The 16,517-nt window shown below is 49.9% G+C and overlaps 1 protein-coding gene across 2 annotated transcripts; it reads right to left on the bottom strand.

Moving 5' to 3' along the window:
* Window positions 1–259: 259 nt before the first annotated feature.
* Window positions 260–3,700, bottom strand: SIX1 (SIX homeobox 1). 2 transcript variants are annotated; one of them, XM_011968304.1, is made up of 3 exons: window positions 3,462–3,681; window positions 2,845–3,421; window positions 260–803 (listed from the first exon to the last, which is right to left on the bottom strand). In XM_011968304.1, exons 2-3 carry the CDS (start codon window positions 3,402–3,404, stop codon window positions 509–511), a joined length of 855 nt encoding a protein of 284 aa, XP_011823694.1. In that variant the 5' UTR covers window positions 3,405–3,421; window positions 3,462–3,681; the 3' UTR covers window positions 260–508. The 2 variants fall into 2 exon arrangements, with proteins under 2 accessions (XP_011823694.1, XP_011823692.1); XM_011968302.1 differs by having other exon boundaries at window positions 2,845–3,700.
* Window positions 3,701–16,517: the final 12,817 nt, after the last annotated feature.

Genomic DNA, 16,517 nt, shown 5'->3' with positions numbered 1-16,517 from the left:
TTTCACTATTTTTATCTCCCTTTCTCTTTCTCTCTCCATTTCCTTTTCCTCTTCACAACACATTTCTCCATATATAAATTAAAAGTAAATAATGAAAAGCCAGTTGATTTGTAATTCCCGTTCATTGAAAAAAAAAAGAAAGGCTGCTGAAACAGGCGTATCAGTTGCCCAGAACTGAGACTGGGTGCCTGGGTGCTTTTGTTTATTTGGGTTTTTATTATTATCATTATTATCATTATTATTATTATTATTATTTATCCCCTGATCTCTGCATTGGGAAGGAAAATGCAAAAGTGGAAAGAGTTGGAGTGAAGAGGGAGATTAAGCTTGAGATCGCTGTTGGTTTTGATTTTTAAAAAGATATTTGTGAAAGTCCACCATTCCTTTATGCGCAAAGAACTCCAGAAACAAGCTGCAAAAATGTTCCTGATTTCTATTTACAAGTGTCCCTAGTCGCTGCAGTGGTTGCTGCTCCAGGAATCCCTTCCAGGCCCCAGTCCCTCCCCACTTAGGAACCCAAGTCCACCAGACTGGAGGTGAGGGGGCCGAGCAGAGAGTCTTGGAGCTGATGTTGGTGGGCCTGCAGACCGTGACTGGGCTGCGAGGCTGTTAAGCCCGGGAGAGAATAGTTTGAGCTCCTGGCGTGGCCCATATTGCCCTGCAGCAGAAGGACCGAGTTCTGGTCTGGACTTTGGGGAGGTGAGAATTCCTCTTCTGAGCTGGACATGAGCGGCTTGCCCCCTTCCAGAGGAGAGAGTTGGTTCTGCTTGTTGGAGGAGGAGTTATTGTTTTCGGTGTTCTCCCTAAGAAATAGAGGACAACACCATATGGTTAAAAAAAAAAAAAAAAAGTAGGTTAAAAAAAAGTGTGAGATGGAGGGAGGGGAGCTGGAAGGAGGAAAGGGCCATTGTGCAATCTGTCACCAACCCAAATGGAGGAGCTCTACCCTTCCACCCATCCCCAAGGGTAATGGGGGAGGTGAGGAGTCAGAGGAGCCTGGAGAAATGGAGAGCTACAGACAGAGCCTCCTGTTAGGAGCCAGGTCCTTTTCTCTTTCAGATTTCAGAAAGCGATAGATTAGCAGGATTTATTTGAAACATACAAAATATATGTTTTAAATTTTGTTCAAGCAGTTACATTTAAATACATATCAACTAGCACCATATTTAAATGTAACTAACTTTGAAAATCTTTCAATAGATATTGGTGATAAAGAAATGATAGAGGACAGAGTCCAATGCACAAATGTTTGGGGTGAATCAAGTCCATTGCCTTGTTCCCATATGAGGAGACAAACATCCCGTTTTCCTGCCCCAGCCCAGAGTTGGTGGTTTTGGAGACACAGGACAGGTCATGGGAAGTGGTGCCCAGAGCGGCCCAGTGACCTGAGTAAACACAGGGAGCGCAGCCAGTCTCTCTGATTTCATCTGGAGTCGGCCCTCGGGCCTGGCTTATAGGACGGCCGTTTTGCAACTAAAGGCTAACTGCAACCCTACAATCCCTGATCCTGTGTTACTTGCTAACCCTTCAGCCCCTCGTGTCCCCCTCTCAAACTTCCTACCAACACCCACCCTAACCCATCCTTTCTGGGCAGGGGAAACTTCGCCGCCCGGCACAGGCTGCCAGCGGGCGCCGCGCTCTGGGGCGTCAGTCCCGGCACTCGGTGCCGGTTAACTTCAGGATTCGCTTCCCTTGCCGCTTCCGCCTTCCGAGTGCTCGCCGGTCCTCTCGACTCCTCGCGCCTGTCTCCTCCTTTCTTTCCCCTTATCCTCACAGTCTCTGTCTCCTGGCAAGCCCATTTCAGCAGAATTTATCCTGGCTCTGGTTTTCCACTAAGCAGGAAAGGAAGCAAGATCTTCCGCCCCTAGTCTTGGAAGCGAACAAAGGAAAACCTAAGCGGCCCCTGCGCTCAGATTTCCCCCCAACTCTTTGGCTTCGCAGAGCGCTCTCCCCGCCACAGCCACCTCCCCACCGTTCTTCCGAATCTCTGTCGGAAACTCTACAGAGAACAGAAGGAGCCTGGCCAGGTGGCCGAAGGTGTTGCCCTGAGGTGGGGGAAGGTAGAGACCAATTTTGAAAACATTGCCTTATGAGCTCCAGTGCGAGAGAAGGCTGCGAATGGAGACCCTTTCCTCGTCTGGGCAGGCGGCGCGTTCAGCCAGACCGACGGGCTGCAGTGCCGGGCCACGCGCGAGCGAGCACGACGAGGATCAACCCTTTCTTAATTTGGGGCGCCGGGGAGTAAATGCAGCGCCAACTCTCTCCAGAGCTCTCTTTTTGGTGTGTTTTTAAAAGACCCCGCCCTTTGTCCAGCTAGTGAGAAATGAAGCAGGCGACCCCTAATCCAAAAGACTATCGAGAGAGAGCGGTGGAGAACCCGCAAGGAGTGGGGGCAGAGCCAATGTCTCAGACCAGCTTCACCCCTCTGGGGAGCGAAGAGGAGAGAGGTTCGCTAACCTCAGCTCCCACCGAACTCCTTTCCTTGCGACACCAATCAACACTTCACTGCCCGTTGATTTAGAAACTCACTCTCCACCCACCACTCCAAGCCGCGGCCAGCCAGGGAGGCATGAAAACCAAACCTAGCGCCAATATTTCCCGACACTCACATCCCAGAGAAACCCACGCGCGGGTGCTCAAAGCAAATGAGGCCCCATTCTTAGCAAGGAACCTCAGAGTTCATGAACTTTCGCTGCAGCGCTGCGGAGGCCTGCGCGCCGCCCCGTGGACGGGCTTCGGCCGGCCGGGAGGACTTGGTGGCTGGTGCCTGCGGGGGCGGGAGGGGGCGAAGGGGAAAGGAAGGCTTCCTGGGGTCGCCCGAGTCGCGGGAAGCACGCCGCGTACCTTTCCTTGGCCTCCGCGGCCCGGTCTCTTTGCCTCCGGTTCTTAAACCAGTTGCTGACCTGCGTGGTGGTGAGGCCGGTAGCTTCGGCCAGCTCCCGCTTCTCGCGCGGCGAGGGGTAGGGATTGTGAGCGTACCACTCCCGCAGGACACCCCTCGACTTCTCCTTGAAGCAGTAGCTGGTCTCCTCGCCGTCCCAGATGGTGCGCGGCAGCGGAAATTTTCGGCGCACCCGATATTTGCCCACGGCGCCCAGGGGTCGGCCGCGCAGCTTCTCGGCCTCCACATAATGCGCCTTCAGCCACAGTTGCTGCAGTTTGGGGTGGTTGTGAGGCGAGAACTGGTGGCTCTCCAGGATCTTGTAGAGCTCACGGAAGTTGCCGCGGTGGAAGGCGACCACTGCCTTGGCCTTGAGCACGCTCTCGTTCTTGTGCAGGTGGTCGCAGGCGGGCAGTGACCACAGGAACCTACCCAGGCGCTCCAGGTTTCCGCCTTGCTGCAGAACCTCGCACACGCATGCCACTTGCTCCTGCGTAAAGCCAAACGACGGCAGCATCGACATGGCTGGGGCCTGCCGGGGCGCACGGCCCAGGCGCACGCGGCAGGGAGCAGAGCCGAGAGGCAGGGGGCGGCGGCCGCAGGGAGGGGGGCGCGGCTGTTCCTAACCTCCTCCTTAGGCTTTGCAAAGGCGAAAACCCGAGTCAGAACTTGGAGGTGGGCAGCCAAGCAAGAGAAGGCGGAGGAGTAGGGTACGCTCTGAACACGGAACCGCCGGCGCACTCAGTAGCCTTTAGGGCCTTGCTGCCTCCGACCTCCAGCCCGGTGGATGCTGCTAGTTGCCGGGGAACTTGGTTTCTGTTCTCCCCGCAGCGGCCTTAAAGCTCGCAGCGTCCCCGGCACGCTGATTGGCTGCGGGCGGCGCCTATCCCGGGCTGGCCAGCCAGCGCGCCGCCCGGCTGGGCAGAGAGGCCGCGCCGCCCATCGAGGCCGCACCGCCCAGCGCGGGGAGGGCGAGGCTGAGGAGCTGGGGGTTGGGGGTGTTGCCGGGGCTGCGCAGGGAGGGAGTGGTGGGAGGAGAAGGAAGAGGAAAGGTGGGAAGCCAGTTGGGGTCTGAGGGAGCTGCGCTGCGGAGGTGTGGGGAGATAGAGAGTGGGTGAGCGCGTCAGGACCCTGCAGCGCGGGACCCGTCACCAGTATCACCTAAGGGGAGTCGCGCAAAACTCCGCACAAATCAATTACTCCAAACCTTAATTCCTCCCCTCTCCCTCCGTACTCTTGCTTTCATCCCTTACAAACTTGCCCTTTCCCGGTGAGCTCATATTTAATTACTTTAATGTTGGAATGAATAAATAATGGATTGATGAATAGCTTATGGAACGCGATAAATAATTCAAGAGCAGACCTGGGTCTCCGCATGCAGCCTCTGGAGCAGTGGCTTCTCTTCGGGTTGGCTTCAGCTCGAGAAGCCAACCCTATTTCCTTCCCCCTCCCCCCACCAACTCCCACTGTCCTCCCCCAGCTGCCGCACACCACCCTCCAAAGGGCGCAAGTACTCCCAGTCGGACAGCGTTTCCCTCATTCACAAAAGACCTCCATGATTTGAGACCAGGCAAAGAGGTGTTTCGGGCATACTTGCTGAGCACCTAGAGACTCCGAGCGTTCATTTGTGATTTGGTATCTTAATGTTCTGCGGTTGAAACCAGCAAGTTCCTGAAGCTTCTGGACTCAATTTCCCCATCTGTGCTGTTGCGTTTTCCCATGCCACTTCTGCTACTGAGGAATGCCGAGAAGCTTTACTTGCTATTAGCAAAAATGCTTTGGGAACCTCGTACGAAAGGCGCTGGATGTGGTGTAAATTAAATAAAATTGTGCCCAGCTCCAATAACCGTCCGGTTGTAACATAATCCTTACCCTGCTCTGAGAGGGACACTGCCCTCAAAGCGAGGACGACAGCGGCTCCAAGAAGATTAAATAAAGAGGGGTGGGTGTGTGTGTGTGTGTGTGTGTGTGTGTTGCAATGCTGGCCTATTTTGCTGCCAAGGAATGAGAGATGTACTGCAATTTAAGTCCCATCATCTGCTGTTTTGTTTATGTGTGGAGAATGCTTAGTAAAACTGCACAAACAAATGAAGTTGTAATTATCTTAAGCCTCATTTGCACACCTGGTTCCAAAGCAATTATTAAAAAGATTTTGAAGACAATTAGCCTCTCTAAACAAAGATAATCTATTGTCAGTAGCTGAGACCAGCAGGAGATAAGAACAATGCGTGGAGATAAGGGAAGCCAAATGGTGGAAGGAGAGTGACTTTATGACTATACTTATCTCTGATTAGATAAGTTCAAAACAGAATTCTAAGTACACTTCAAAAATGCTTTTGATTTCAATGTGCCCTCTTAGTGAGTGGTGAAGAACAAACTGTAGGCTCCTTAAACTAGCTTGTCTTCTTTAAATATGTTTTGATTCCTTTAGTCAAAGAGCCCAGCACCACAGAACCTTTTGCATATTGAGATGCAAGTGGGAGAAGGAGAAGCAGTGTCTGGGTTTCCCCTTTTATTATTAATATGGTTTTAAAATGATGCACCCAGTACAGTGCACCCTGCAACATACATTCTAAACTCATATAGGGTTCCCACCTCAGGGTTGCCACATGGGAGATACCAAGTAGACAGGAAGCTGCTTCTCTGCTGAACATAATGCTTTCTGCATCCTGGAAACTCTTGCTTATTCCATGCAATTAGATCTTGGAAGCAGATGCTTATATTTCATTACCTTAGGCTTTTTTTTTAAAAAAAAAAAAATGCATTTAATGGGTGTGCGTTCTTTCAAAAGAGCCTCTGCCATATAGTATGCCCAATGACTTTCTAAACTGGAAGCCTGGCACTGCTAAACCCAGAGCCACCTCTGGTAATTTCCCCTCACTGTCTCATTTTAGTGCTTATGATGTTTCACATGAAGTCTTAAGGAGCTGCAGTGTCCTCCCAGAAGGAATGTCTCTGCTTGAAACAGTCCTTATTGACATGGCAGCTGTGTGAGGACCGGAACGGAGGCTTAAACCCGGCTCTAAAAAATCAGTTAATACCCTAAAGTCTGGAGCAAGTGCGCACAATTACAAGGAGGGGAGGGTCTTTAAGCACAACCACGTCTCTTGAAAGACGAACAGTACGTTGAGTATGAGGTCTGCTTTGTAATTAACAATTCTGTATAAGGAAATGAGGCATAGCCTGGACAAATAAGGGCAGGTATACATTTACAGAGGATGACAGAGAGCAGAGAGATGGCAATTAGACACGAATAGGACCACCTTCCCCCCCACCCCACCCCGGCTTCCTCCAGACCTACCTGCCTATTTCTTTTTACTTGTCTTCAAAAGGAACCAGGACGTACTATACATTGCCGTCAACTGGGAAAACGACGTGTAGAAGCTGTGATTGCGGGAACCCGGGTAGAAGAGAAGAGGTGCTCTTCCTCGGAGGCCGTGACTGGGCCCGCCAACATTTTTTCTCCCGCTTAATCCAATAGATCGAGTAACTGGAAATGGAAAGTGCTCTGCGCTTTATACCAAGGAGTCTACCTGCTATTTCGATCCCTCGGTTAGGGGAACCAATTGTTATAAATGTTAATTATTGGCTCGGATATATAAGGTTTCCCAAAATGGAATCTTTTACTGAAAATCACTAAAAAAGAAAAAATGACATGAATTTACAAACCACCTAAACCAAATGATCCATTTAAAATCGCACGCAGAAAGGTTTGAGTTGTTCTGGTAACATAAAACCTTTGCTGTCAATGCAAATCGCACGAAAAGCAGAGATGCGTTGGAGATTTAAAGGAAACAAGCAACTCTAGCCAGCGGCTGCTGCCCTCGCCGCAGCGCGGCTCGGGAGAGAACACCGCTGGCAAGGAGCGCCCGATGCTAGGTTTCGGCTCTCCAGTGCCTCCTCTGTGCAGGTAACGGCCGCGTGCGCATAATTAGTCGACAAAAAAGCATTCAATGGGACAGCATTAGCAGTTGCTAGGGTTTCTCAGCTGGGTTCACATAGGCCTTGATGCAAACAGCCCTAGCTGGGACCCACTTGTTTCCCTTCTGGCTTGGAGCAAGATACTTTGGGGCTCCCGGGCAGCTTTGTTGGAATTCTTTCACCATCCAGAACGACGGTGAGGATCCTACTCTACCTACAAATATTTGGAAAGGGAGGGCACAGAGAGGTGTTTCTTCAATAAATTCGTGTCATCGCTCTGGGGCAGTGCGGAGACTCCCCAAATCCGGGCTGAAGTGCCAAAATTATTTTTCTTGTGCTTAGTCGGAAACTCCGGGTGCCCTCGACCCTTGGGAACTCCGACTCTGACGGCCGGCGTGGCGCCGGAGCAGCAGCCCACCTGTTCCTGGGGGACGCCGCTCCCCACGAGGTCTGAATAGGCCTGGGGCTCAGGCAGAGAGATTTGCGGACTCAGAGAAGAGAAACCCAAAACCAGTCCATTAGTAAATGAGTTTTGTGTTGTCAAGGTTCTTTCCCATCCACTTGCTGTTCTGAAAAATAGATCACGTTTCGTTATCTTTAGTGGGAATCTGCAACGTGACACCGGATCCGCGCGGCCCCCGCCTCCCTCCCTGCCTCTCTCTGCCTGGCGGAGGGGAGCAGGCGGGCCTCCTCAGCTTATTTCTGAACAATGAAGATTTGTCTGTTCCCCAAGTGTATTTATCTATGTACGGAGGGAGGAAGTTTTCTCCTGGAAGCTGGAAGCTCGAGAGCAGAGCCTCCTACTTCCTTGGTGCGAAAACGCTGCGCTGGCCCAAGATTCAGGGCGACCGCCGCCCCCCACCACCACCACCGCCCACACCTGGACAAACAGAGCCAGCTGTGAGCCTGACTGGCCGCTGAAAACCGTGCCGCCCCGCGCGACTCCCGAAAATACCATCTCCGTATTGTCTCGAGATCGGGGAAGGGAGAAAGAGAGAAACACACACAGACTGATGGACCGACCGAGGGTCAAGCGCTGGGAGAGAGCTCAGATTGGAGGGAAACAGAGCTGGGGTGTGTGTCTTTGGAAGAGTTATCCTCTCTCTCCCTCTACGTGTGTCCCCGCGGCAGGTCTTTCCCAGAGTGTGTCTCTGACTCTTTTATCCATCTGAAAGAGGACGCTCGTTCATTCTGTTTGTATGTGAACCTGTTTCTCATTCTCTCTCCTTATCTCTCTCTTCCTCTCTTTCTCCTCTTTCTCGTTGATTTTCCTGTTCCTCTTCCTCTTTCTTCCTCCGTCCCTCCCTCTCCACCCCACCACGCCCCCCGCCGGCTCTCGGCCCTCATTTTTATCTCTCTGGGACTGGGCACTGTGAGGTTTCACAGAGTGTGTTTATGTCACCCACTGACTGAGGCAGCGCAGGTAAGTTCACTTGAGAGTAGACCCTCAAGTCTGGGCGGTGTAGTAGGCCTTACTTGGCGAGAACCTTTCACGGGGAGTGGAGGGCGGGCAAAAGATGGCCTGCCCTGCAGGGAGGGTGGGCAAAGGTGTATTGGCCACCTAGGGGAGAAAAGGGCTAACCAGCTGCCCTCAGAGAAAGCTCTGACCAATCGCCAGGTTTGAGCTAGAAGACCCTACTCAACATCAGATGGCAACTACCTCTCTGGAAAGTGGTGCCAAGGTGTCACAAGAAACAATTCTTAAGAATTTAAGGGACTCCCCCCCCCCACCCCCCGCCCATTCCCTGTCTTTTAAAATCTCTCCTTAGGGCAGGTTTATGAAATGAAACTCTCCAAAACCGCTTATCTTCCATTGAATTTCCAATCAACTTTTTTTTCTCAACTTATGTACATCCTGAATACCACATCTGTCTAAGCTAAAAAGAATTTCCTTTTGGGAGGTGAAAGCCTGCAGCTCCTCCTGTTCAGAGGAAAGTGCTAGTGACGGTAATGCAGGGTGACACTAAATAAACAGTTAGGGTGGACTGGAAAGATGGAGTTAATTATCCAGTGAGCTGTATTTCAGCCCGGACCATCAGGGGCTGATTTGTTTTGGCTCATATTTGGAGGAAGGAGACAAACCACTCTCTTCTCCACATCTCCTTGGGATCCTGATCATTCATGTCTTCAACAAAACAAAAAACAAAAACCACTACCCAGGTATCACTGCTTCACTTAAATTTTGGTTTATTACTCCTCTGCAGGCTCTGAAAAAAATGTCCACTCCATTGCCCCATATCCCTGGAGGGAAGAACCAAAGCGACTCAAAAATGCACTCCCACGAGAAAAAAAATGAAGCTATTTAGAGTCCAAATGGTAGGGAGGCCCAATGACAAGGAAAGCAGACATTTAGGGCTCCTCCCCATCTCTTCACTTGAATTCTTACAATAAACTTATAAAACTACGTGTTTATAAAAACTAAGATATTGGCTTGGTTTCATGATGGTTTTATTCCACTCTCCAAAAAATCAGGCTTCGTGAAATTTGAAATGCAATTAGATTTATCGGTAGCGTGATTCATTGACTATCTGGTTTCCTCAGGTAAACTTGCACTTACATATAAATCCTAGTAATTTGAAACTTCTCCCTCCCCACTTTGCCTCCCCCACTCCCCCACATTCTGATATTAATAATCCCCGGCTGCCCCTCTTTCCGGGTCATTACGGTACTGCTGGTCTCTAATCAATCCTAATGCGATGGCAATTGGAGTCCCTGATGACTGCGGCTCGGGTTTCTTGTAATGGCTCTACCACATTTTCCTGGACCTCCTTCTTTAACCTGAGATGCCAGGGGGACGAGTCTCTTCTCGGCTGCTGATTACTTCAAGATGTGGGGGCTGGTTTGAGCTGAAGGATAAAGACACGCGCACAGCGTGGCTGCCACAGCAGGCTGGGCGGCTGGCGAGAGCAGACATCTGCACGCGGGGCGCTGCCACCCGAAAACCTTTCGTTACTCTCTTTTCTTTCCCCCCAGTTTCCAGGCCCAAACTCACCCTGGTGGACCGAGATGAAGATTCTTAGAGCAGATTTTTTTTTTTTTTTTTTTTCCCTGGTGCGGAAAGGCCTGGTGGTCTCTGGGACTCTCCAGTTATCGAGCGTTCCCACCCTACAGCGTCCACCCAGCCGCAGGCCTGCCCCTGGTTCAGGAGTGAACGCCTTCTCCCATTGCAAAGAGCCAGCTTCTCTTTCCTTCGGGTCGTTTCTCCCGATGCCTTCCTCCTCCCCAATTGCCCAATTGTAGAGTGGGTGTCCTGAAGAGAGACTGGAATCTCCGTCCCGACCCCCTCCCCCGCCCCCATCTCATTCACTAACCCTTGACCTTTCTCCTGTTCCTTATCCCAGCAGTGCCTGAAGTTCCCAACCTGTTCCTGACCCAAAACCCAGACCCTGAGACCAGAAGCTGGCCTGGTCCTATTGGGATTTGACCTCTTCTCCCTCGACCTTTGGGGATTCGTCGCTGGGAATCCTTAGCCTTTAGAGATAAAGGGCCAACACTCCTTTCTCGCTGGTGCCACCCGGAGAGGACCACAAGTGGGAACTTGCGCCTGCCTCCCTTCTCCCCGGCCGAAAGCTCTAGTTCGCCTCCCCTACTCCCGGTCCAGGCTCGGCAGCCAGGCAATCAGCATGCTCGCGGCATTTGTATTCTTCCATTTCTCAGCCTAAGCCTTTTAGTGTAACCAGAGCTCAGGATAATTGCCACGTCTCTGCCGTGATACTTTTTAAAACAAGATAATGCTTCTGAATTGCGGAAGAAAGTGCTGCGGACAAATTGGGCGCTGAGCTGCTGAGATGGATCGCTTTGTTAGTTGGGACCAGCGGTTTGTGACTCAATTAGTGCATTTCTGGGAGCCGCCTGTGTTGTGCAGTAGGGTCAGCTGGAAGCAAACTACCCCTGTGGCACCCAGGAGCGGGTAGGAATTCGGGGGGGTGGGAGCACTTCAGGCCTGTACCTCAGTCGGTGCATACCCACGCCGTGGATCTCTTTTTGCGTTCTCACGCAAGCATATTGTTCGGATTCTAAAGGATCCAGATTTTCGCGGACAGAAGCTCGACCGCCTCTGTTCCCAAAAGGGCCGCGCGGCGTTTGTCTGAATGACCAGTCCTCTGAGCAGTGGGAAAAGAGACATTGGGTGAGGGTGCTGGGAAAGTGCCCACTCACCCATGCTCCTCTGCGCGTCTCGCCCACTCGCTTAGGCTTGGACTTTGAAACAAGGTTTCCAACACCGCGGCAGTGCTCGACAAAGCCCTCCTGGAAGCCAGCAGGGTTAGGCTGCCAGCAAACAGGCGGGCTGCGAGGGACGCTTTTAGGACTTGGAAGAAGGCCGTAAGATGTTTCCTTACCTCTACTCAAGTTCACCCGCCACCCTCACCCAACACCTGGGTGCAGACCCGGGTCCACGTTTCGCGGACTGATCCTGGGCCTCAGTATAACACGCTGTGCCAGGTGCGCGAGCGCAACCAAGTATCCGCGCGTGGACGCCGGGGGAGGCTTCACCGCCCGGTGTGCTCGCAGCCCTTTCCGCTGGCCCGCAGCGCGGGGTCTCGGAGAGCTGGGCCTCACTCGTCGCCCCGCCGCCTACACCAGAAACTCGCTCCCCGGGATGCGCGGGAGCTCTCGGGTGCCGCGTCTGCGCGGGGCCGACTCAGCCCAGGCTTGTAGCCAGAGGTCGCGCTATCGCGCCGGGCTGGCCTGAGGGCCGGGACGCGGGCAGGCTTCGGCCCTTGCTCGCTGCTCTCTGGGGTTGTTCCCTCGGGCGGTGCGTGGGGCCCACAGGCGTTGGGGCATGAGGAAAGAGGGGCCGGGGCCTGAAGGGTGGGGACCACAAGGAGGCGCGGGGACGTCAGTGGAGCGGAGAGCGGGCGCAGGCCGGCGGCGGCGCGGCCGGAGGAGAAAGAGGGCGCTGTCTTCCTGGCAAAGGAGTTTTCGCCCGGCCGGCAGGAACCGAAACAAAAAACAAAAACAAGAAAGAAAATCTGCCCGGCCGAGCCCCCGGAGTGAAGAGCGCGCGGCAAGAAGGGTCTGGGATAGCGGAGCGGATTCTCGGCCCAAAGCCCGGGGACCGCTCAGCCCACCTTGGCCTCGCCAGCGCCACGTAGTCCCGGACGGGACTTGCGAGGAGGGAGTTTTCTTTGGCTTCTTTAGCTGTCTCCATAATCGCCTTCTTTTAGAGCCATCTCTCCCTCACTTTTTCCCTCCAAAAACTGGAGGCGTTGGGATAAGGACGGCGACGCTTCGCTGGCGAATGAGGTGCCTCAGTTTGCGCGAGACGAGCCGGGGAATCGGGATCTCCTTTCAGTAAGCGGAGCCGGCTTCTCGGTTTCGTGGAACCTGCGGCCGGAAGCCGCGACCCTAGCCAGTCCTTCGCGTCGAAGCGCCGCAGCAAGTGGACTTAGTTTGGCCGCGCATTACCCAGGAACAGCAAAGAGATGGAAGACCGTCTCATTTACCGTCACCAACTGGCCGGGAAGCGCACGCAGAGACCAATAAGGCCCCAAAGACAACTACTATCAACCATTCTCCACCCAAATCCACGCATCAAAAAAACTGAACTCGTGTTAATGCGGGTGAAACAGCTATCCCTCCATTCCAAAAGTACATACTTCTCTGCCATCTACCCAGGATAATGTGTTCTTGCCATGAGCGTAGTAAACCAGGCAAAGCAAAACAAAAGGATCCCAGACTCACTTCTCTTCTGCCTTGAAAGGTCACTCTGGATTCATGGACGTAAAGGCCCTCCTGATTTGTACATAGATACTAGAGCCGATCATCTCCATCCACGTCTGCCGCCAGAGCGCCTTAAACTCCAGTCTCTATTTGAATTTCCTGGGAAGTCTTGACTCTTCTGTAACCCCTCCAGCAGAATCCAGAATCCAGGTGGCCTTGTAGTTCCGCCTTTGGCAGGAGAGCTATTTCCTAGGAGTAACTGGGTGGGCTGCAGTCCGTCTGCCTCTTCACATTGAGAAGCGCTTCTCTTGTGGGAACGTCTGTTTCTATTCAGCCGATTTTCTAATTTCTTTGATCAGCCTAAATATTTTCTTGGCAAACGGAAATTGACCATGCCATGAATATGATAACAACCTGCTTGGAAAAAAAGCTATTTTGTTTCCAGGCAGGAGGAAAAAAAGGGGTGGGGGACGGTGGAGGAGGCTGGCTGTTAGGAATGCCTGTAACAGATTCCAGCATATACATCTTTTTTGCAGTCTCTGAAGCAGCTTTGTGAAAACTGCCTTTTCTTTCTCTTGAAGCTTCTTTCCTTTCTCTCCTCTCAGTTAAAAACACACCTGGTCTCCTAAAAGCCTTTGATACTCTTTATTAAAAAATAGAACTTCAATGGATGCCTCAGGAGACTTTCCCTTTAAAACACAGATGAAAGGCAAGGTTAATACAATGTTCTCTTAATCCCTTTGCCTTCTGAGTCAAAATAAATATTTTCTTCTGCATGTGATTGTACATCCTGCCATTTGGCTATGGCTATAAGCAAATTGACGGTAATAAAAGTGTTTTGAGGCTGTGTATTAAATGCCGTTCTCTTGAAACCAAGGGAGGGGAGGGAGGAGCCTTACTTCACAGGCAAGAATTGGTGGATTTCTGAAAAAGCTGCAAGTAAAGGACCTTTCACCTCTCATTAGTGATGCCATCAGTGCTCAGGCAGAGTGGAGCTGAGGTCATGTTACATATGGCACACAGTCTGCTCAGCACTTGAAACGTCAGCTTTGAAATTTTAGAGAGGGGAAAGGTCATCTTTAATAAGCTAAAGTCTGGGGCTCCCATTGCCCTCATTGCTAGCTGGGTGGGTGTCCATATGCTTCAAACCCTCTGCACAAGTTTTTTTTTTTTTTTTCTTTTTCTTTTTAATTTGCAGTTTTAAGCTGATTTTTGTTTCTTCGTTGAAATCTTAATGTTTTCAGCTGTTAATACTGCAAAAGGCCTTTCATTTTTATAACAACTTTGTCATCTTTCCCTTTCTTTTCATGCAATCATAAAACTGTCTGTTGTGAGTGATAGCTTTTTAGAGCTCAACTTCCCAGGAGAAATGAAGTGTATCTGTCCATCTGCATACATGAATCCAGACATGTGGGCTATAGGGTTACCCTTCTGAATGGGTAATTTAGACTTCACTCTTGTATACTCATTATTTACTGAACCTTCAAAACATTGAAACTTCCGTATTATATGAAAACACTAGTTTATGAAAACTTCCTGGGTACTACTAAAATTTTTCATGCCAGTTACTGAAATTTCACATTTTATTTTTACCGTATGGGAGAAACTCCCAAATCAGAATATACTGCTTTTTCTAGAAAGCCTGAAATTAAGACTACCCAACAGATCCTATAATAGTAGATACAGTACTGAAAAAAAGGTGCTAACATCTCACTTCCTTGTTCAGAAAATATTAGAAACATTTGTGATTGTTTCATCCTCATATTTGTTTAAGAAGTGAAGTCAACCAAACCAAAGCAACTGGCCACACATGGTAGCTCACGCCTGTAATCACACACTTTGGGAGGCCAAGGTGGGCGGATCACCTGAGGTCAGGAGTTCAAGACCAGCCTGGTCAATATAGTGAAATCCCATTTCTACCAAAAATACAGAAATTAGCCGGGCATGGTGGCGCATGCTTGTAATCCCAGATACTTAGGAGGCTGAGGCAGGAGAATCACTTGAACCTGGGCAGCAGAGGTTGCAGTGAGCTGAGATCGCACCACTGCACTCCACCCTGGGTGACAGATAAGACTCCATCTCAAAACAAAACAAAACCAAAAAACCAAAGCAACTGAATTATCCCCAGATCTCTTCACAGACACCGTAAAGATGGATAAAAATACTTTTATGTAGGCCGGGCGCGGTGGCTAAAGCCTGTAATCCCAGCACTTTGGGAGGCCGAGGTGGGCGCATCACAAGGTCAGGCGTTCAAGACCAGCCTGGCCAACATGGTGAAACACCGTCTCTACTAAAAATACAAAAATTGGCCGGGCCTCGTGGCACTCGCCCATAATCCCAGCTACTCAAGAGGCTGAGGCAGGAGAATTGGTTGAAGCCAGGAGGCAGAGGTTGCAGTGAGACGAGATGCACCACTGCACTTCAGCCTGGGAGACAGAGCGAGACTATGTCTCAACAAAAATAATAACAATACTTTTATGTAACCCTGTAAGGCACTTCTCAATAGTGATTTGTTACTCAGTTCCAGAACATTTTTTTTTTCATATGGACCCACAGTCCAAGAGGAGCAGCCTCAGCACACCATTATATGCATTCCTCACTTATTTTTCTTTGTATCTGTCAACCCATTTTTTTTTTTTTTAACCTTTTTTAGAGATGGGATCTTGCTACATTTCCCAGGCTGCACTCAAACTCCTGGGCTCAAGCAATCCTCCCACCATAGTCTCCTGAGTAGCTGGGACTATAGGCATGTGCCAACATGCCTGGCTACTTGTCAACCTTTTTCTTTTTTTTTTTTTTTTTGAGACGGAGTCTCCCTCTGTCGCCCAGGCTGGAGTGCAGTGGTGCGATCTCTGCTCACCGCAACCTCTGCCTCTGGGATTCAAGCAATTCTCCTGCCTCAGCCTCCCGAGTAGCTGGGATTACAGACGCCCGCCACCATGCCCGGCTAATTTTTGTATTTTTAGTAGAGATGAGGTTTCACCATGTTAGCCAGGCTGGTCTCAAACTCCTGACCTCAGGTGATCCACCCGTCTTGGCCTCCCAAAGGGCTGCGATTACAGGCGTGAGCCACTGCGCCCAGCCCTTGTCAACCCATTTTATCTGTTTATGTATACCAGATTCTGATTCTTTTTCCAGTTTTTTCTTCTTTTTTCATAAAAGTTACATATCTTGGGTTTATAAAATTAACTTTAAAAATAACACAACAATGTATGCTAATTAGCTTCAAACAAGTAGATTCAATGATATTTTAAAATCCTTTTTCCCACTCTGCAAATTGAAAATATTGGAAAAATCTTTAAACCTTCTCTTGAGCCAACTAGGGGTTCCTTATTACTAAAGAATTTAATGATGGCAATATGCAGATAGGTGTTGGTTTTCTTTGTGTCTAATCGGATTCTCAAAAATCCTTAATTTTGAATGAGCAAAATTTTAAAAGAACAGTTTTGCATAATAGCAACTGAAACTATAAATGGGAAGGATGATTTTTACAAGCAAATGACATTAAGTAAATAATTTATTTCTAATCACTTTGCTACATTAGGGTTTACTGCTAATGAGCTAGTGGACTTTGTGATACTTTAGCTAACCCAAGGCACTTGAGGCTTTGATGACCCAAATGGTTTAGTAAGTTCAATCAATCTAGTCAATAGAAAGTGAAGATAAAGATGCACGCTGTGGTCTTAGGGAGTGCAAGTACATGGAAATGTGTGTGTGCATGTGTGTTTGGGAGGGAGATTATGTTGCTTTTTCAATTTTAAAGTTCCCCAAATACTCCTGGAAAATTTATGAGCAGATTACATCACTCCAGTAAGCCTGAAAAAACAAGAAGTGAAATATTTCAAGAGGCAGATTCATCAATGATAGGTTAATAACTCATTAAAGGCCTATAAAGGGAATCGTAATAATTTTCTTTTCTTTTTTCTTTTTCTTTTCTTTTTTTTTTTTTTGAGACAGAGTCAAACTCTGTCACCCAGGCTGGAGTGCAATGACACGATCTCGGCCTCACAGCAACCTCCACCTCCCAGGTTCAAGCAATTCTCCTGCCTCA

Source organism: Mandrillus leucophaeus, unplaced genomic scaffold (genome assembly GCF_000951045.1).
Source record: "Mandrillus leucophaeus isolate KB7577 unplaced genomic scaffold, Mleu.le_1.0 Scaffold838, whole genome shotgun sequence".
Classification (NCBI taxonomy): Eukaryota; Metazoa; Chordata; class Mammalia; order Primates; family Cercopithecidae; genus Mandrillus; species Mandrillus leucophaeus.
Note: the sequence above shows the minus strand (reverse complement) of the source record. Positions and strands in the feature narration are given on the sequence as shown.